The 21,463-nt window shown below is 40.1% G+C and overlaps 1 protein-coding gene across 2 annotated transcripts; it reads left to right on the top strand.

Annotated features, from left to right (window-relative positions):
- Positions 1-23: 23 nt before the first annotated feature.
- Positions 24-21,042, top strand: PSMD11 (proteasome 26S subunit, non-ATPase 11). 2 transcript variants are annotated; one of them, XM_020798004.3, is made up of 14 exons: positions 24-213; positions 3,877-3,978; positions 5,090-5,214; positions 5,409-5,480; positions 6,656-6,713; positions 8,477-8,671; positions 9,756-9,900; positions 10,898-10,958; positions 11,341-11,403; positions 13,206-13,331; positions 14,644-14,679; positions 15,237-15,288; positions 18,690-18,832; positions 18,941-21,042. In XM_020798004.3, the coding sequence occupies exons 1-13, from the start codon at positions 123-125 to the stop codon at positions 18,830-18,832; spliced, it is 1,269 nt and encodes a 422-aa protein (XP_020653663.1). In that variant the 5' UTR covers positions 24-122; the 3' UTR covers positions 18,941-21,042. The 2 variants fall into 2 exon arrangements, with proteins under 2 accessions (XP_020653663.1, XP_072860259.1); XM_073004158.2 differs by lacking the exon at positions 24-213 and adding an exon at positions 244-596.
- The last annotated feature ends 421 nt before the right edge of the window (positions 21,043-21,463 follow it).

The following is a 21,463-nucleotide window of genomic DNA, read 5'->3' as shown; positions in this document are numbered from 1 at the left end:
CTGTTTCTCTAGCGCTTGACTCGGCGGAAGCGAGAAGGGAAGGCGGTGCGGCGAGCGGCTTCCGGTGGAAGTGAGGCCCTGTGGTTCCGGCCGGCGTGAGTGAGCGAGTTTGGTTTGTTAAGATGGCGGCTGCGGCGGGCTTGGAGTTCCAGCGCGCCCAGTCTTTGTTGAGCACCGACCGGGAGGCTTCCATCGGCATCCTGCACTCTATAGGTGAGGTGGGCCCGCCGGAGAGCAGGAAGCAGGCAGGCCGGCAGGCCGCGAGCCCGGCTGCTGGAAGGGGGAAGGGGATTGGCGGGTGGCCTGGGCGAGCCGTACTGGGGCTGCTGCTGACTCACTGTGAACAACTCCGAATGGGAAGCGGTTGCTAATGAGCGAGGGGGTTTGGGAGGCTGAGAGGCAGTAGGCTGAGGGTGTGGGGAGGGGGGTCCTTCTTCTTGTCTCTCCGTTGACATAGGGAAAGGACGGCTGGCTGGAAAAATAACGGGCAAGTGTTAGGGACCGGACTGAAGGGGGGCCTGTATTGACAAGGAACGCCAGGGTCTTCTTTTTTGTGCCGTGTCAGAGGGGAGGAATGCTGTGGTCAAAGGGTGGAGGTGAGTAGTTTGAGTTGAATAGGAAGGAGTTCCTGAAAAGCTATATCCGATTTTCCTTTTCTCGCCATTCAAGTCTTGTCTTAGGAAAACTATTCTCTGTGACAGGATTGCTGCTATTTTTTCCTAAAGTAATTGCTGTTCTTCAGGTTCATTTCCTATCTCCCAGATTTCCAAGTCCTGGCTAAAAACCTAGAAGCGTGTCTCAAGTTTGCCAGAGCAGGGAGAGATGGAGCCGACTCCAAAGATCATGTGTAGGCTAGGAAGTTTATCTCAGTGCATGCTGAGCGGGGTAAATCAAGGACAGGAGGACTTAGTTTTTTCTTTCTTTCTTTAAGCTACTCTTTGGTTATGCATTTGTTGAGGAGCAAACTCAAGCCATAGTAAAACTGTGAGAGGGCTGGAGGAGTTTGAGAGAAGTGCCCTTACAGTAATTTATCAGGGCTTTACTGGCTCCTCTTCGAATTTTAAAGCAGTGTCTTTATGTGCAGGTAAGCTGTTGTGATATGCTGTCAAGTCATTTCAGACTTAACAGTGGCTGTAACCGGGTTTTTGAGGAATGTGAGATATTCATAGAAGAGTTTAGCTTTGACACCCTCCAATGAGTTTCAGTGGTGCTGAGCCAGGTCTTACTTAACCTTGTCTGACACTGTCTACTAAACCACAGTAGCTCTGATGTAGATATCAACATATGATAAAACTCACATGTCATAAAATACTTAATAATAATCTTAGAACTGGAAGGGGTCCTATGGATCTTACTCAGATTGATTGAATTGTGACAGTAGGTGATACCTCCTGGTGGATTCACTGTCTTCCTAACAGATCAAACTTTGTGAAAACAAAGGAGGAGGAGGAGGAGATGTCCTGTGTCAGGAAGGAGTGGTTTTTGATGGGATGTGGTGGTGATGAATTATCAAATGGAAGCTGAATGGATGAGAGGGTAGGTCCAAGTAAATACTGATGTGAAAAGTGGAGGTGGTGCACTGGGTAATAGTTGATGGTAAAACAGATTAATTTTTTTTAATGGGGATACAGAGTGATCGTACAGTGAATTTGTTGGTAGGTCACCTATAGCAGTGGTCCCCAACCCTGGGCCTCCAGATATTCTTGGACTTCAACTCCCAGAAATCCTGGCCAGCAGAGGCGGTGGTAAAGGCTTCTGGGAGTTGTAGTCCAAGAACATCTGGAGGACCACTGACCTATAGGATGTGTTTGGCAGGTTTCTGCTGGGGAGGCTGCTGTTCGATGTTTGCTGTTAAAGCTGCTAAGTGATGATATCTGTGAACTGGTACACACCTGCACCCTTCCATAGTAGCTGTTCATGGTTTGTAAGAGTTAGGTGCATATACTTAGGTTGTTATTATGGCTTTTGAAATGTGTCAGACAAACTAATGAAGATACATATATCAGTATCTGCTAGTCAGCATAACTGTACAACCTGCCAGGTCAGCAGTGGTGCCTGATTGAATGCCAGCTCCTGAAAATATCAGTGGAAGAGAGGGTTCTTGTCTTATGGTCTGATTGTGGGCTTCACAGAGGCATCTTATGGTCATTGGTAAAAATGAGATACTAGTCCAGTCTAGCACAGCTTTTCTTATATCCTTAAATAATAGCTGAATTGGTCAAATAAAATAATGCAATCGAAATTTCAAAACACACTAGGGAGGCAGGTTTCTCATTAAGGCAATAATAAGCAATGTAATTCTCTGTCAAATACTGTAGTCTTAAGTTGTGTATGCTCATAGCAACTAAGAATCTGTCATCTTTTTTAGCATACCTCACACAAAGAACCAAGCTATGAATAGAATCAGGAGTGTTCTAAGTGTCTAGAATGTTAGTGGTTTAGAACAGCTATTCTTAATGGGGGGCATGGCACATTTAAAGGGGGGGGCACAGATTCATCTGTTTACATTGTATCCTTGTTTACACACAGCCAAGTGCTTTTCTTGTTTGTTAGAGTGCCCTAGAACTTGAGAAGATTCTTAAAAGGGCAATGAGTGAGAAAGAAAGAATGCTTTTTCCATGTTGGGGTTATATTGCTGGGAAACCTGAGGGTGACTATATTCACACCAGCCCTTTGCAAGTCCTTTTTTTTCCTTCCACCTCCTTACCTTTCGAAACATCTTGCCTTCTCTTTGTCCTGGACCTCAAACCAGTTTTCTGTATGTGAAACAGAGACATTAGATACTATTTCTCTTCCTTCCTCAAAATTAGCCTTAAAATACCACCTCTGTTAGAAGATGTCATTTGTGTGAGCTTGGTGTTTCTACATATACAAGCTTCCCTGATTCTGTAGCTCTGGGTGGAGCCCTCAGTTAGGAGCATGCTTTAAACAAAAAAATTAATAGTGGTCTATCTTAGTTAGTTTGACGGCTGTAAATTCAGGCTGACAAAGTCCTTGAAAATCATCTTCGGGGGGGGGAGGTGTTTGTTTCAGTTCACTGTTGCTGTAGAAAACTGTTCTGTTTTGCTTGGAATGATCTCTAACATACCTTAGGCCACCCTCATAACTATGTTTCTTTCTATTACAGTCTAGACTGGACTTCTGATCTTGAGTGTACAGTACACCTATTTCAGGTGGCACTTCTGGTATAAGTTCCACTGTCACTTGACTCAAGGTTAAATGAGAGATCTATAGGATCCATTGGTCTTGCCAGCATGCATTTTAACATGCAAATAATGTAGGAGATTGCAATGAGGGTGTGGGCCCATTTATGAAAATTCTGTGGAACAAGCCATCAATATTGCTGAAGTCAGTCCTCCATGCATGAAAGAAAGACAGTTTGCTTCCTTAGTTTCTTAAGTATTGGTTGCTGAACATCACAACAATACCCTAGGATGCAGGTGTATTGCCTTTGTTGAATAGCAGTGGGGTTTGTATCTGTCCATTCATGCAAGTGTACTAAAACTAGGATTGTGCCAACTCCTCTTAGTGCTGGAGAACTTTGAATGCAGTGTATTATTTACAGTATCTGATGACACGCTGTAACATGGAGGAGATTCATTTCATAATTGAAAATGTTCATGCAGCTGCTATGATAACATTATGCCAAATAGGTTGGATGACATCATACTTCTTATAAATGTAGTATTCTTTTTTTCTGAGCTGTCTTATGGCACTGGATTCTTTTTTATCCAAAATTGCATATTATAATCCTTTGTGTGTACTATTTACCCACAAAAGAATGAATTAGTTTTAGAATGGAGGAGCAGGATAGGAATATGTAATCATTGATTTGATAGAGGCTTGTTTCCTCTGGTAATACATTTTTCCTTCTAGTGAAGCGTGATGTCCAGGAGAATGATGAAGAAGCAGTACAAGTCAAGGAGCAGAGCATCCTGGAACTGGGTAATCTCCTGGCCAAGACGGGACAAGCAGAAGGTAAGTCCTGTGTTGAAAGTAATATGAGACTGCACCTCTAGCCACTTTTCTAAACAAAACATCAGAAGTGTGATGTAATGCTATACTCCTGATTTCTAGAATAGGATATCAGATTTCCTCCCACTCCTGGAATTTCAGCCAAAAAGTAATGTAATTCAAACCCTTATCCCTTCCACAGTGTTCCCAATCCAATGTAGTATGTCCATCTGTTCATCTGCCACTCCCATATCATCAGTGCCACAAGAAAAGACGTTTGCAGAAGGAGTGGAGATAGCCAGGCTATGTTTATTGATGCAGAGCTATATGTTCAGCAGGTACTTTTTGATGATGGCATTTCTGTTTGCTCATGGCATAAAGTAGCCTGAATTGTCTTGTCCAAGTTCAATAAGGGCAGTTTTTATTCTTGTCACATGTCTTTCTGCTGGAACCCATTGGCTGAAATCCTATTGCTTAGCATAGCAAGTCACAACTAAAGTAGGCCCATTGAATCTAGACATTTCTTCTTGTTCTTAGACTGTGCATATTTTTGTGTTGTAAGATTTTGGAGTGAGCAGCTCAATGTCATTTTTAACATCTGCTGCTGTTACTTTTTTATGTTAATTACGATACTTTTATTGGGTTTTACATTCTTACAATTCAGAGAACATTATTGCTCCACAAAAGTCTAGTTCACCTTCCCAAGCATCCATATGGTCCACATTCTCTTTAAGCTGTGAGGCCGTACAGTGCTGCACGCGGGCTGTGCAGCCACGCTGTTGTTGATACCCATTTGTTTCCAGTCATGGCTGGAGCCCCGTGTACACAGAGCAAGGTCCCTGCCCTGCTCTTTGGAAAAACAGATGGAACATTGCATACGGTGGTAATTTAAAACATATCAATGACCTGAAGGAATTGCAGTTACCACTCAAACTTCTTTAAATAAATAATAAAAAGTCCTTGGGTTAATTCTTAGCCACTGTGATAATTTACAAGCCATGTGCTTCACAGTAGGACAGCTCAGATGTTGGTGGTGGTATGGTGGTTAGAAAATCATTTTTAAAATGGAGGAAATAGAAAACTTGCTGAGGGAAGAGAATGCTTTCTTTTAAATAAAACTTTATTTTTAATATAGAACTTGGAGGTCTTCTGAAGTATGTGCGACCTTTCTTGAATTCTATCAGCAAAGCAAAGGCAGCCCGCCTGGTTAGATCTCTTCTAGACCTGTTCCTAGATATGGAAGCAGCAACAGGACAAGAGGTGAGTCAACTGAAATTCCAACATAAGCCTGCCTATTACAAAACATAGTGTTTGTAGCAGCTTCTCAAGTGTGCTGTTCTGACTGCTTGAAATTCATTGTAAAGTATTCAGTAATTCATGCAGATGACTTCAGAGTAGTGGTGATGATGCAAGTACTAAAAGAAACAATGAATGTAGTTTTCTTCTTCTTCCAGGTTGATCTGTGTCTTGAATGCATTGAATGGGCCAAATCAGAGAAGAGGACATTCCTACGCCAAGCTCTGGAGGTGGGATATGGCATATGGCTTATGTATGAAGTCCATGCACTAGACATGTTAAGTGGGTTTAGAAATCAGCTCTCCTGCCTGCCAATGCACTATACCTGAATGCTCTTTTCAGATTCCACTGCATTGTATATTGAGGTTATTGGTGGTACATTCTTTGTTTTTTCAAACAGGAATTAGTGGCAAGCCATTCCTGTACTGATACAGTGGTGCCTCGCTTAATGACGATAATCCGTTCCAGGAAAATCGCCATTAAGCGAAAACATCGTAAAACGAAATTAAAAACCCCATTGAAACACATTGAAGCCCGTTCAGTGCGTTCTAATGGGGTAAAAACTCACTGTCCAGCGAAGATCCTCCATACGGCAGCCATTTTCGCTGCCTGTATAGCGAGGAATCCTTCCCTAAACACAGCGCAGAGCCATTTTAAGCACCCAGCGGCCATTTTGAAACCGCCGATCAGCTGTTTTAAAAAATCGTTTTACGAAGAATCGGTTCGCAAAGCAGGGAACAGATCATCGCAAAGTGAAAAAACCCTATTTAGACCATCGTTTTGCAATGGCAACTGCGATCACAAAAAGATTGTCGTACAGCGATTTTGTCGTAATGTGGGGCAATCGTTAAGTGAGGCATCACTGTATTTGGGGCTTTATGAAGGCAACCATCTCTTATGTGTATTTTAAAAAATTAAATATTATGGTACCTTTCGAAGTAACACATTTATTTCCGTAGGATTTTTCATGATTTTTAGTGCATGGTTTTTAGTTTCATGAGGTTATTGTATCCACCAGGCTTCACATCCCTCCATTAGGAAAGTGGAGATAATCCATTCTAGTTAATGCAGAAAGCTGTAAAGAATTTTGTGTTACATAAATGTCATACTCCTTTTTTTCCCCTTGCTCTTCCCTCAAGGTGATCTATGGCTCCTGCTCCATGTCTTTGGTCATGTTTATGTGCTGGTGTTCCGCTCTCTTTGTTGGGAACAGCTTCCCTTTAAAACTCAGTATTTGTTATGTAGCTCCCTTTATTTAGCACCATGCATTCTGTTTGCTAACTTGCCTCTGCATTGTCTTGCCTGACTGAAACTAATATCTAGGAACAACTTTGTCTTATGAATCTCATGCAAATACCATGCATTCACTGAGTTGTCTTTATTCTTTACCCTTTTTCTCTTTTAGGCAAGGCTGGTATCTTTATATTTTGACACTAAAAGGTACCAGGAAGCATTGCAGTTAGGTAAGTTACTAGCTTAGTACAACCTGATGTCTGTGCTACTGACTTCATATTGGTTAGAAGGAATAAAACTGCTTATTGTTCACTCATGTGGATCTTAGATACATGGTTCACATATGTATGCTGTGTGAGTGGATTTTATTGTTCCATAGACAAAACTTTCATATTGCTATAAGTGCTGCATTTTGAAGTTCAGAACAGATTGTGTCGCAGCTTCTCAAACATCAATTACAGGAACTGACTAAAATAAATGGCAATATTCAATCTGAGATTTATCAGATAATTGCAGGAGGCTTCTGAAAGAGCTGGTACTTCATCAGAAAAAAAAACCTGTCTGCCATTTCCAGAAAGTGTGACTATAGTAACCTGTCAGATTCTAGGTTTAGTTCTAAAAACCATAGTGACCATAATTCCTTAAGGTAAAGTGACTGAGATCTGTGCTCAGTTCTACACATATCTAGTCTAAAGTTTGTAATGATCAGAAATCACATTGTCTGATAAGCTAGGCATACCTAATGGATTAATTGTCAAGACTGGTCATGACTTCATGTGTGTGTCGTATTAGCATTGAGAAAAGTGAGAAGCATAGTCATGTGAAAAAGAAGGTGAGAAAGTGCACCCTCTTTGAATTCTATGGTTTTACATATCATGACGTAATAAAAATCATCTGCTCCTCAGCAGGTCTGAAAATTAGGTAAATTCAACCTCAGATGAACAACAACACATAACATACTGCTTCTCAGTCTTTTGGCTAAGATCAAGTGTAGTATTCTACCATGTCTTGATTTATTTTACAAAAAAAAGGCAAAATGGAGAAGCCATGTGTGAATAACTAAGTACATCCTTATTGCTTCCATAGGAATTGAGAGTAAATAGCAATTAGGTGCTGCTAACCAGATGCCCTTGAGTAATTGATCATCAGCAAATGTGACCACCTCTATAAAAGCTGAAATTTTAGCAGATTCCTGGTCAGGAGCATTCAGATGTGTGTTGCCCAGGAGGAAACATGTAGAGAAGCAGTTGTTCCTGCCCATCAGTCTTTGGAGGGTTATAAGGCCATTTCCAAACAATTTAAAGTCCATCATTCTACAGTGAGGAAGATTATTTGCAAGTGGAAAATATTCAAGATAGTTGCCAATATTCCCAGGTGTGGACGTCCAAGCAAATTCACTCCAAGGTCAGACTGTGCAATGCTCAGAGAAATTGCAAAGAATACAGGAGTTACATTTCAGACTCTACAGACCTCAGCATGTTAAATTTTAATGTTCATGACAGTAGAATTAGAAAAAGACTGAAGAAATACGGTTTATATGGAAGGTTTGCCAGGAGAAAACTTCTCTCTAGAGAGAAAATGGAAACACAGCTTAGGTTTGCAAAGTTTCAGGAATAGAAGGAGCAACTTCTTAGCAGCAATTCATTTTCACAGTTCGCATGATTACACTTGGGTCTGCAAAAATCCCCCTTATGATTCTGGCCTATATGTTGCCTGAATATCTACCTGACAGTTACTCTTAAGGGTCCGAGCATAGTGTTCTAGCCTTGTTTTCAATTCCCTAGGATCATTTTGCATTGGACACTTCAAGGTAGACTGAGAATTTAAACTTAGTGTTTCACTTAGATTGCACTGGTTTTCTGCACTGATTACATATGTTCTATGGAATTGCAACTTCAGGGTTAAATGTATGAAAGTCCAGAGGAAGGCCTTGGGCCATTGGTAAAGAGGGATTTTTTCCACACTGCTAGCTCCACTGTATGGCTTTTGTCAGGCTCGCAGCTTTTAAGGGAGTTGAAGAAGATGGACGACAAAGCCCTGTTAGTGGAAGTGCAGCTGCTAGAGAGCAAGACTTACCATGCATTGAGCAACCTGCCAAAAGCAAGAGCAGCATTAACCTCTGCACGGACCACAGCCAATGCAATCTACTGCCCACCCAAGTTGCAGGCAGCACTGGATATGCAATCAGGTATGTCATGCTGGTGATAGTTGTGTCATATCTAATTACAGCTACCAAGCAAAGCTTGGTCTTTCCTTGTTTCTGTGGCCAGTCCTTTTTGGTTGGCACAACTTTGCTTTTTCTCTTCCATTTAGTTTGTTTCACTAACAGTTTCCGTAAATGTGTCAAATATTGGAACAAAGGTATGCACAGGAAAGCAGAACTAGCTTATATGACTGCAGATTAGAAGGGATTCGTAGGAGTAGTTGGTGTGATATGTTGTACAGTATATCAAAAGCTGATTATGAGCCAATAGTACATACTTGCAGTTTTCTAGTAGCTGCAGAAAAGGCAAATGCAATTTTAAGATCCATTAACAGAAATATACTTTCCAACTCCCATGAGGTACTAGCCTCCCTCTGTTAAGCACTCGTTAGACTCAACAAGAGCATTGGGTCCAGTTCTGAACACCGCACTTCAAGAAGGATGCCCAAAAATTGGAACAAGTTCAGAGGAGGGCAACAGGGATGATTGGGGATGGGAAACCAAGCCCTATGAGGAATAACTGAAAGAACTGTGCATGTTTAGCCTTGAGAAAAGAAGACTGAGGGGAGATATGATAGCACTCTTCAAATACTTGATCTGTTATTGATTATCCTAGAGTGCAGGATATGTAATAATGGGTTTTTAGACTACAGGAAACCAGATTTTGACTGAGTTTGAGGAAAACCTTAACTATTAGAGCAGTACAACAGTTGAACCAATTACCTCAGGAAGGTGGTGAGCCCTGGAGGAATTCAAGAAAAAATTAGATAGTCCTGTCAGATCTGCTTTGGATTCCTGCATTAAGCAGAGGGTTGGACTTGATGGCCTTGTAGGCCCTTCCAACTCATTTATTTTGTGATTCTATGTGATTGGATAAATGTCTTAGAATTTATTTCATTCGCAGAAGTTGAGACAGAGGAAATGTCAGTTCAAGGTACTCTCTTCCTTTGTTGACTGACGAGTACATCTTTGCAACCGCATTTGCCCTTCCCTTGTTTTCCACTTCATTTAGCAGTGGTCTAACTTCGGCTTGGTTTTTTCCCTCCCCCCTTCTGTTGTCTTTTAATAGGCATCATCCATGCAGCAGAAGAAAAGGACTGGAAGACAGCATATTCCTATTTTTATGAGGCATTTGAGGGTTACGATTCCATCGACAACCCCAAAGCTATCACAGCGTTGAAGTATATGCTGCTGTGCAAGATCATGCTGAACTTGTATGTGGCTTAACTTTATTACAAAAGGAATGCAAAAGCTCCTCCTTTCTGCCCCCTTTCTACAGGACATACCCAGGGCAATCATTGTGGTCAGGAGTCTCAGGGTACCTCTTGCAGTGGGAGATGAATCGTGAGAGTGTTTGTGTATCATAGTTGAGTTGCAAGTGCTGGTGACTGTTGAAGAGAGACCAGTTGGTGCAAGTAGTGGATTAAAGGTCCTAGCATGAAAATAGACAAGCAGAATACTTGGCTTTCCCCTCAGATGCTTGTAACCCTTATTTGCGTCTCTTTTAGGTATTTGAATTGTGTTACCAGTGAATGAAATTGGTCTCTTCTATTTCTATTTCCTTAAACTCTGTTCTGACTTCATTAAGACTAGCCAGCATTTTCCTTCCTTTGAAAGGAAGCAAATCTTTGGGAGCATGAAAAACCCACTGAATTCTGAGTTCCCTGTTTTTTAACTGAGTGGGTGTTAAGCACATTGCCTCACAGTTAGCATCTTGTATCTCTTCAGGGTGACAGAAGGGTAGGGGCACATTCTTGAGTCTATACTATGTTTAACTGAAGGTTCAGGTAGCTGAGGGAAAGCAAAAACTTCTTTCTGAATCTCTTCCAGGAACAATAGACATGCCAGTACAAGTGTTTTTTGTAAGTGCTGTCACTTTGTTCTTGACATAAGAGCTTGATGAAAGCTGTTTCACTTTGAAGGCTTTCTTTTTTTCTGTATGACTCAAGGGTGTCTTATACTGATTGCTTGTGTAAAGGTCACTCTATTTGCACATCTCCAAGCTAGGTAATAAGTGGTGTTCTGAGACTTTTGCATTTGTTCTCTTGCTTTGTTATCTACAGTTTGTATTCAATCTGCTACTTTCAGGAAACTTGTAAAAATATTTGATAATGGGATATAGAGCTTTGCAGAAGGCTTTTATTGGTGGTCTATATTAGAGATACGATAAATTAATGTTTTTTTGTATTTTTATATATTCTGTCATTCCAGGCCTGAGGATGTACAGGCATTGGTCAGCGGGAAGCTTGCACTGCGGTATGCAGGCAGACAGGTATCAAAATGCTGGGGTACCTTTTTTTTGTTGTAGAAGAATCTTTCAAACCTAGATATTATTTCTGGTTTCCTACAGAGAGTTTACCTGCCTTGCAGGACTGTTTGGACAATTTCATATGCTACAAATTTACAGACTGGTAGTCTTCTGTTGTCCAAGTTGGACGACTACTGTCATGATGGCTTACTATTTTTCATTTCTCAGATTTAACAGCTGATGTGCTTAAATGCAGAGGAAGTTCAAACAGCCCCTTAGCATTTATGCCAAGTATCCTTTCTGAATTTTCATCTGGCCACCTCAGGCATTTTTCTCATATATGAATGTTACAAGTACAACCTGTACATCATGCAATGCTGAATACTAATTCTGTTCTCTATTGCAGACAGAAGCACTAAAATGTGTGGCACAAGCTAGTAAAAATCGATCACTGGATGACTTCAAAAAGGTGAGCAACCATAAGAGAGAAATAGGCTGGTTTTCTTAGCTTGTACAAATTTATAGGCCCAAGAAATGACACTTTCACACTGTGGTGCAATGGGCCTCTGTTTTTATGAGAGGAAAGAAGGCATCACTTTGGTCTTGTTTTTAAAGTACCGTATTTGCCAGCGTACAAGATGACCGGGCGTATAAGACGACCCCCCAACATTTCCACTCAAAATATAGAGTGGACAGCTCTGCTGCAGCGCCAACAGCGAGGCCCGAGGAGGAGGGGAAGCAGCCGGCCGGGCGACGGCAGCAGAGGAGGAGGAGGAGGGGAAGCTCTCCGGCGGCAAGCAGGGAACTGGCTCAGCGGTGCGGGGCGGTGGGCAGCCTGGCGGCAGGCTCTGGCCGCTCAGGCATGGTAGGCTCTGCTTCCCTCCCTCCGTCCGGACCGCCTGCCTGCCTGCTTGCCCGCCCGCCTGCCTTCCTCCCCGCTGGCGTGGCCCCATGTCAGTCACTCAACAGTGGCGGCGGCTCCTTCCTGGCCTGAAGTGCACCCGGCGTATAAGACAACCCCCCCACTTGGAGGCATGTTTTTTGGGCCAAAAAAGTCATACGCCGGCAAATACAGTAGATCTGCCTGGCCACTACTGTGCCAAGTACGAGTTGAGTTGTGATCTCACCAGTAAATAATTAAATGGAGAATATTGACCATGTCAATTTAGCATATCAGAAAGAGCTGTTCAGAGGGTGTCTTTAGCATTCCAACCTTTTCTGCATGATGTCTGCTTATTTGGCAGTTGGGAGAGTACAGATATGCTAGACTTTGTGTTAAATGAAAGCACAATTATTATGGCCTTCCTATTATATCCTGCACACTCACTGACTGAAATCCTGTTGCTTAATGTAGCAAGTCACTAGAGTGGGCCTACTTGAGTGGGATTTGGTAAGGTAGTTGATTCAGATGGGCCTGCTTTAGTTGTGACTGGCATCGTAGGCCATAACTTGAGTAAACCTCTTTGAATTGGTGGTACTTACAGAGGAGTCGACTCACCAGATCCTAACTGATTCAATAGGCCTATTCCAATGCAGTTTTACTATGCTAAACAACAGAATTTCAGCAACTGGCTTGATCAGAAGCAAACCAGAAAGTTTATAGTAGAACAAAAAGATGATAGAGGCTGCGATTTCCCTTTTTGGGAATGGACCTGTCATATTTAAGTCTTTCCTTCCCCTGGGCATTGTGTGCACATTTTACACTCAACTTGACTTGGGGTTTTGTAGAACGTTAAAACTCACTTTCAGGTTGGGAGTTGCTGTTGGGAAAATGCTAAGGGGCTGGAATTCCACATGCTTCCTCGCTCCTTCCCATTTGTCACATGCTTAGAGTTTATTTTCAAGAATTCTAGTCCGTTTAACTGAGAGAGAGAGAAGTATGATCTTAAATGAAAGCTCAGATTCACAGACTGTTTTTTGCAATGCACTTCTGTTGGAAAGGTTTGTTTTCTTCTCACTCTGTGAATAAGTTAAATAGGCAGTAGAATTTAAATAAGTAGGACAAAACATGATAGGTCATGTTTACAGCAACCCATTAGAAAGGGCAGTTCACCACCACAGTTTATGCAGTTACACTTAAACCACTGTGAATTCACAAAAGAATTCTGGCCAGTATATGTTTTCTCTCTTAGATTTTTTTTAGCATATAAAAAGCACCAAGTAACATAAATACATGGTTGGGAGGTCACATTAGGTAGCTTTTGGGTCTTTGGGCTGGCATTTCTGACATATCTTCTGCAGTTATTCCTGACTTAAGCCTATTTTCCATAGGCTCTGAAAGATTATAAAGTGGAACTCAGGGATGACCCTATCATCAACACACATTTGGGCAAACTGTATGATAACTTATTGGAACAAAACCTGATCCGAGTCATTGAGCCTTTCTCCAGAGTTCAGGTAAGAAACTGTTCCAGAGCGTCCTGTCTCATTTTTCCATCTCATGATGATTTTTTTTCTAATAAAGGATTTAAAGCTTGCAGCATGCTGCCCCATCCAAACCTCGGACCTTGGTGATTAAGTGGTTTTAAACCATTTTGTCTTAGTTGTGTTAAAATATTTTTACAGTTGGTTAGGGCTAAGAATAGGATAGCTGGACTTCCATGGCAGAAGGAAGGATGGGAAGATTCTGATCCGGGAACTAACCCGGACTGGGCCCCTCTGTAAATAAGTCCTGGTAGGCAGTTAGGCTGGGCGTGAGCTGAGGATCTTGATCTGTGTTTCCTATTATTAAACAAATTAATTTTAGACTAATACTATGAGTGACTGCATGCCCTAATTATAGTGTATTTTTTGTGTGGCATTGTGGGAACATATCTGAAACTCAACATAAAAAAAAAAGATCATGGCCACTGGTCCCATCACCTCATGGGAAACAGAAGGGGAAGATATGGAGGCAGTGACAGATTTTACTTTCTTGGCCTCCATGATCACTGCAGATGGAGACAGCAGCCATGAAATTAAAAGACGCCTGCTTCTTGGGAGGAAAGCAATGACGAACCTTGGGAGCATCTTAAAAAGCAGAGACATTAACCTTGCCAACAAAAGCCCACATAGTCAAAGCTATGGTTTTCCCTATAGTGATGTATGGAAGTGAGAGCTGGACCACGAAGAAGGCTGACTGCCGAAGAATTGATGGTTTTGAATTGTGGTGCTGGAGGAGGCTCTTGAGAGTCCCCTGGACTGCAAGAAGAACAAACCTATCAATTTTAAAGGAAATCAAACCTGAGTGCTCACTGGAAGGACAGATCCTGAAGCTGAGGCTCCAATACTTTGGCCATCTCATGAGAAGAAAAGACTCCCTGGAAAAGACCCTGATGTTAGGAAAGTGTGAGGGCAAGAGGAGAAGGGGATGACAGAGGATGAGATGGTTGGACAGTGTCATTGAAGCAACCAAAATGAATTTGACACAACTCCGGGAACCAGTGGAAGACAGGAGGGCCTGGCGTGCTCTGGTCCATGGGGTCATGAAGAGTTGGACACGACTAAACGACGACGTGGGAAAATATAAGAAATTCAGGAGGATGTTAGAAGCAAGCAGTTGAATAAAGTGTTAAAAAGTTAAAATGAATGAAATTAATGTGGGCCTAAAAAGTAGAGTTTTACACAATTGTTGCATGCTGTTCCCCTCCTTAGTTAACATTTGAAAAATAAAAACTGTTCATGTTTGCTTTCCCACCGTATTGGTACCTGTGTCTAATTCTTTTTACAGATTGAACACATATCTGGCCTTATCAAGTTGTCAAAGGTAAGAGTCTGAATTCAGTTATATGAATGGTGTAGAGTGCATTGGTTATAGAGAGGAGCACCTGTGAAGAGAGGTCTAATTCCATTAAGTTTCGAAAAGCAAACTGATTTAGGAGTAGGCCTGGTTTTTTTTTTTCCAAAAATAGATCTCCATAGTTCTGTTTTCATAAGCAGGAAAGACTAGAACAAAAGTTAATTGCATTAAGGGTTTTATTAAACTTTAACAGCTATTTATTTGAGCATACAACATAAACTGACTGTTGTGTTTCTAGGAGCAAAAATGGCTCTATAGGGAGCATAATAGATTATGAATATGGCTGTGTTGAGATCTATATATTTTTACATTGAAAAACCAGGTCTTCTCAACCAAGAAAAACACATGGCAAGATTACTTTTTTCATACAAGAAAAAACAGGAGTGATTTATTAAACCTTGACTGTTAAATCATGCATATATTATTGGCTCAATAGTCAATGTTTTTAAAAAAATAATGAAATGTCAGTCTGGCAAAATCAGGAAGAAGTTAAGTGTAAAGTTGATAATCTGCTTCAATTACAGGCAGATGTGGAACGAAAACTCTCTCAGATGATCCTGGACAAGAAATTCCATGGTGAGTCTTCTTGCCTGCATAAACAAATGCTGATAGTGAGGTCAGCGGCAATATATAAACACTACACATAAAGCAGAGGCTTTCCTGGTCAGATACGGAGGAAGAAAAGAGAATAAAAGAAAAGAGGAAGAAGTTCAAAGGAAAGATAAAACAGAAGGCAGGAAATTAGCAGACTCAGAAATAGCCCAGGAAAGCAAAGAAGAATCCGAGGAGGAGGAAGAGAAGAAAAGCAAAGAGGCAAAAAAAAAAAAAACCTAAAGAAGTAGTACAGATTCAGACCAGATTTACAAGGAAGAGGGAGGACTACAGAGGTAGTAAGCAAGCAGGAAATGTGTAAAAATCAGCTGAGACTAATCTCTATTAATGTAAATGGATTGAACGCATCTGGAAAATGGAAAAAATATATCATCAGCTTAAGAAACATTTAGTAGATGCATGGAGAGCAACACATATAAAAGAGAAAGATTATACATTCTACTCAAATTCTCATAAGACATGGTCTAGAATAGATGCATGCTGGATTCCAATAAGCTGGATAAAAGTGCTGAAGACTATAGATATACTACAAAGAACTTTTGCTGATCATAGTCCAGTTATTTTACAACTGAAAATACAAAATAAAAGATTGTTCTGCGGAATGAACACTATTATTTTGCAAAATGAAGATTTTAAGAAAGAGGCGATGCAAGAAATGTATTGGTTCTTTAAGGAAAATAAAACCCCAGATGTACCAATGAGAGTAGTCTGGGATGCAGGAAAAGTAAAGCTAAGAGTGATAGTTATAAAGCATTCAGCAAGACAAAAAGAAGGAAAAAATACAAAGAATTAGAGAAAAAAATTCTTCCAGTTAGAACAATAGTCAAAACAAAATAGCTCAACTGAAAAACTAGTAGATAATATGAAATCAGTACAACATCAAATAAATCTATGGTGGATGTCAGAAATGGCAATGAAGATAAAACAAGCAAAACAAAATTTCTTTGAAAAAGCAAAAAAACCCCATGCAGATGGCTTGCTTATAGACTGAGAAAAGAGCAAACAAGAAACCAAATTATAAACCTTAAAGACCAGGAAGGAGAGACTAAATGGGAGCAGAAGGAAATCAAAAAAATTGTCAAGGATTTCTGTCAAGCCCTATATAAATCAATAATAGAGCAAAGAGAATATCTACAGAAGTTTCAGTTAAAGAAAATAAAGAAAATAAAGAGATCTTGAATTCCTCAGTAACAACGTGTGAAGTGGTGGGAGCTATTAGAAAACAAAAGAACAATAAATCTCCAGGAAGTCATGGGATACTGGCTGAATATTACAAGGATTTTGATGAATTTCTAGGTTTACCCTTTAAGGAATTAATAGAAGAAATAGAAGTAGAAAAAGAAATTCCCACTTCATGGAAAGAAGCAATAATTTCAATGATACATAAAGAAGGTACAGTTCAATCAGAAATCCAAAACTATAGACCAGTTTTGTTATTGAATGTAGATTATAAAATGTTTGCATCAATGTTAGCAAACAGATTGAAAAAAAGTTTTGGTGCAGATCATTCATCAGGACCAATCAGGATTCTTACCAAAAAGACAAATGAAAAACAATATCAGGATAGTATTGAATGTCTTGGAATACTATGAAGTCCACCCTGAAAAACAGATGGCATTAATGTTTTTTGATGCAGAGAAGGCCTTTGACAATATAAACTGGATTTTTTTGCTGCCACAGTTGCAAGTAATGGAAGCTGGAGAGAAGTTTATAGGAGAAATTAAAGCAATATATTCTAAACAAGAAGCAAGAATCAAAGTGAATGGAGAGATGACAGAAACAATTCAAATTGAAAAGCACAAGGCAAGGATGCCGACTGTCCCCCCCTACTGTTTATTCTCATTTTGGAAGTCCTGAACCAGAGAGGATAAGAGAAAGGTTTAAAGGTTAAAGAAGATTTCAAAATTCAAGCCTATGCTTATGATTTAGTAATAGTCTTAGAATAACCTATGATGTCAATAGAAACATTAGTAGAGACAATAACTGAATATGGATGTATGTCAGGTCTTAGAATAAATAAACAAAAATTCTGATGAAAAATATGACAAAAGAAAAAGAACAATTACAAAAACACTCCAGATGTCAAGAAACATGTACGGTTAGGTACTTAGGAATTAATATGACAAAAAAAACCAAGTACATTAATAAAGGACAATTATATGGAATTAATGAAAGAAATCAAAGTAGATTTGCAGATATGACCTAAACTCCATATGTTTATCTTTTACATATCTTGGTCTAAATCAAGATATGTAAAAGATAAAACTACAGGGTTTCAGAAAGACAAAATACCATTGGATAAGAGGTTGTTCGACTCAGAGGTAAAATTGATTAAAGGTTTATATGATACTTTAATGGAGCAAAAAAGGATGAAATTGTGAAGGAGTGCATGGTAAAATGGGCTCAAAATATAGGTCATAATATAGAACTGCCTGGTCACAAATTTGTGAATGAAATATTAAAATGGCTAAATCTATAAATCTAAAAGAAAATATATATAAAAGTTTTACAGATGGTATGTAACAACAGAGAAATTAACAAAAATGTATATAAATGTTTCTAAGAAGTGTTGGAAATGTGAAAAGAAAGTAGGGAGCTTCTGCCATATGTGGTGGATGTGCAGTAGGGCCAAAGACTTTTGGAAAATGATTCATGAAGTGATAGAGAAAATTTTAGGGGTTAAAATTGCTTTGACACCAGAAATTTTCTTATTGAATATATTACCAGCTACACTCGAGAAAAAAAAAAAAAACACAAGACTTACTTGACCTGATAACTGCAGCTAGAATTGTATATGCCAGCAAGTGGAAGACTACAAAGGTGCCAACAAAAAAGAAATTTATTGGGAAGATTTTGGAACTAGCAGAAATGGATATTTTGACAGATATACTAAATGATAGACTGGATAATAATAAATGGGAACCTCTTTATACCTGGATGAAATCTACACCGATTTAAGTAGAATAGATTAGATTAATATTATGTTAGAGAGTATAAGACAAGATGAAATGAATGGAACATGTTGTAATAAATCACTCTGGTTGCAACAGATAGAAAAGGAGAAAAAATAAAATAAAAATATTTATTGGGGGGAAAAACAAATGATGATAATGAAAGATTTGGATTTTGCCCAATTAGACGTTTGGGGGAAACAGCATAAAATGGGTTATGTTAAATACTTTGGGGTTTCTTGTTACACTCTTAAAAACATTGGCCTCTTTGGGAGCTCTGCTGATTGAGCTTGGCAGCCTCTGTATCCATCTCTTGTGCTGCTGTAGATGCTAGAAATAAATACTTTCAACTCAAGAGTAGAGCAGCTAGCTCTTTTCTTAAAAGGTTCAGCTGAGACTTTTCTCTTTTCTCAGGAATCCTTGACCAAGGAGAAGGTGTCCTGATTATTTTTGATGAACCGCCTGTAGACAAAACTTACGAAGCTGCTCTGGAGACCATTCAAAACATGAGTAAAGTAGTGGATTCATTATACAACAAAGCCAAGAAGCTAACATAGGTGAGGAGCTCTTACAGCCGTTGATGAGGGCAGTAAAAGATTTTTGTATCCTTCCAAGGGGGTGTTCATTTAAATGACCGAATTCCTCTTTTTTTTTTCTTCCTGCAGGGTTGGGAACTGTTGGCTATTGCTTTGGAAAATTGGTGCGTGAAACCTTTGGGGGGGCGGGACAAAAGGCTAGAAGACTGGTGGGGGTTTTATGTTCCCCACCCCCCTTTTGCTCTACTCACTTTGAAAATTTTAAGACTTCCTCATCTGATCCATCTTGTCTATACAATTGTGTGTTCCAGTTTCCATATAACCTTTTACCTGCTGAACTTTGTACTGGGATGGGGAAATAATGTTTAAAAAAAGTTGTGGGGTGGGGGGGTGGAAGAAGCAGTGGCAGTATCCTAATAAAAGGAGAGAGGTGTATGCTACCTGTAAACAAACAAACATGCTTCCCATTTTCTTGAGGGCAGCAAAGGAGTGGACTTAAGTCATGGTGGGAACTTGGACACCATAGGCTGCTTATATATTAACAAAATTCCTACAGAGAAGGTATTTTTCGTGTACACTGTAGCATAAAGTTATTGTACACAAGTATGTGAACTGGGAGGTCATGGCTGTCTGCACCTCAATCTGCACAAATAGCAAAAAAAAAAAAGTATGTATGGTTGTTTCGCAGCTCCCGCAATAGTATTTTATTCTGGGTAGGAATTTTGTCACCTGAGAAGTGGATAATTAGAAATTGCAGACTATGTTAACTTTGGGTTCAGAACTCAGAGATTTAAGGCAGTTGAGATGAGTCTGCTAGCCCAAACTAACTTTAAATGAAAGAGTCAGTTTAAAATATTATAGGCCTCCCTTGACCTTAAGAACATTCTGTTGCATTTTAAGGCCTTAAGATGTAGGAGCCTGCCTGAAAGTTTTTCTGGATCATAAAATGACTAGAGATGGCCATCGTCACTTTTAAACAGTGGCTCTGCAGTTTTCTGGCTCTGTACTGCATGCTGTTTTTATTTTTATTTTTGTTGTCGTTTTGAAGGCGAGAATGTACTTGCCTTTTAAATTTACAAAATATTCTGTTGGAATAATTACTGAGTTTCTGTTCTCCAAATGTTCACTTTCCCCCACCCCAGCCCAAAAAACCTGGCTGGCTGTTTTTGGCCACCCACAGGTTTGTTTGTTTTTTAAATCTCTTTGCCACAACATAAACAACCAGGATGAGATGGGTGATTTTTTTCTTAGTTGAGGGCAAGACTGTGCATTGCACCCAACCATGGTGGAGTCATCAAAAACTGCATTCTTGTGGCAAGTTCTTTTCCCATCCTTGTGGCGAGGCAGAACGGGGTCTTCCTCGCCACCCCCTGTTCGTTTTGTAGTTCAGGGATGGAAAGATTGCAATGGGGGTGAGGAACTCAAACTAGATCAGCAGCTCATAGTCTCAGTGCCAAATCTGACCTCTAGAAAGCATTATCTTCAAGGCAAGTAAGAGTGTTTGTGTGCACACAAGACACAGTTGGTATGGAATGTCATGCCAGCCCACTCTGAGGGCTTGTGGAGGTTAAGTGATTGTGGCCACCACTCCACTACCTTTTCAGAGAGACCTTCCAGTAAAACAAGTTACTGGCTGTACACATTTCAGCAGGGTACGGGAGAACTTGCCATTGTTACCCTGTTTTTGGTGGCATTCCTCTGGTTTAACGTGTAGTGGGTCTTTTAAGATGAGCTGTCTTCAAATCTAGTGACACCTTAAGGTGGTGCTTTTGTGTGGCAGAGGCGGGGTGCTGTGGATTCTGGCATTATGTCTTTGAATGATGAAGTTATATTTAAGGTGTTGTTAACATCTGAGTAGTGTAACCTTCTGCATCACTGCCCTTGCCCTCCGTTTCCTTTCTTTCTCCTCAGTTTCATACTTAATTTGGTAAAATGCTTCTCTTTACCATAAAATATTTTTTGCATTCGCATGAATCTTAACTGGCTGAATCTTTTTCTCCCCATGCCGTATTTCCTTATTTTATCCTCCCTACACTGTACATTTTTTAAACTTTCTATCTCAGCCAGTCCAGAAGTTCTGAGGGTTTTTTGTTTTTATTTTTTGTTTTGGTCTTGGGGGAGGGTTTTGGCACCATGAATTTCCAATGTACAAATGGTTCACGCTAACACACACCAGGTATATCTGATGTTCAGATGGCATACAAATAAAAAAAATCTTCTTTTTCAAAAAAGAGTCTCTTGTCTTCAATTGCAGAAGCTGAAAATAAGCCACAGGGAACAGTCTTCTGCCCTTCAAGATCCCCTTCCAATTTTGAAAAACTAAAAGGTTGCAGGAGTCCCTTTGACTCACTGAAAAATGAGTTTCTGTGGTCTGTGGAAAGCACCTAGGCACTGTCTTTTACACTCACTTTTTCTTTCTATCTCTCTCGGCAGGGAAAGGGCAAATCTTGGGGATCCAAGGGAAGCAAGATAGTTTTTTGGGGGCTGCACCCCACCATAAAACAATATTGTAGCTTAGGAAACCAAAGAGAAGTGTTCAGGTGTAGTGTGACTTCAATGGAGCAATCCTGTGCATGGAATCCACCAGCTTTTGGCGGTAGAGGGGAGAGTACCATATTTTTCTGTTTATAAGATGACCCAATGTATAAGATG

The sequence above is a fragment of the Pogona vitticeps genome, chromosome 6, assembly GCF_051106095.1.
Source record: "Pogona vitticeps strain Pit_001003342236 chromosome 6, PviZW2.1, whole genome shotgun sequence".
NCBI classification, from domain to species: Eukaryota; Metazoa; Chordata; class Lepidosauria; order Squamata; family Agamidae; genus Pogona; species Pogona vitticeps.
The sequence above is the reverse complement of the archived record's forward strand: the minus strand, read 5'-3'. Positions and strand labels throughout refer to the sequence as shown.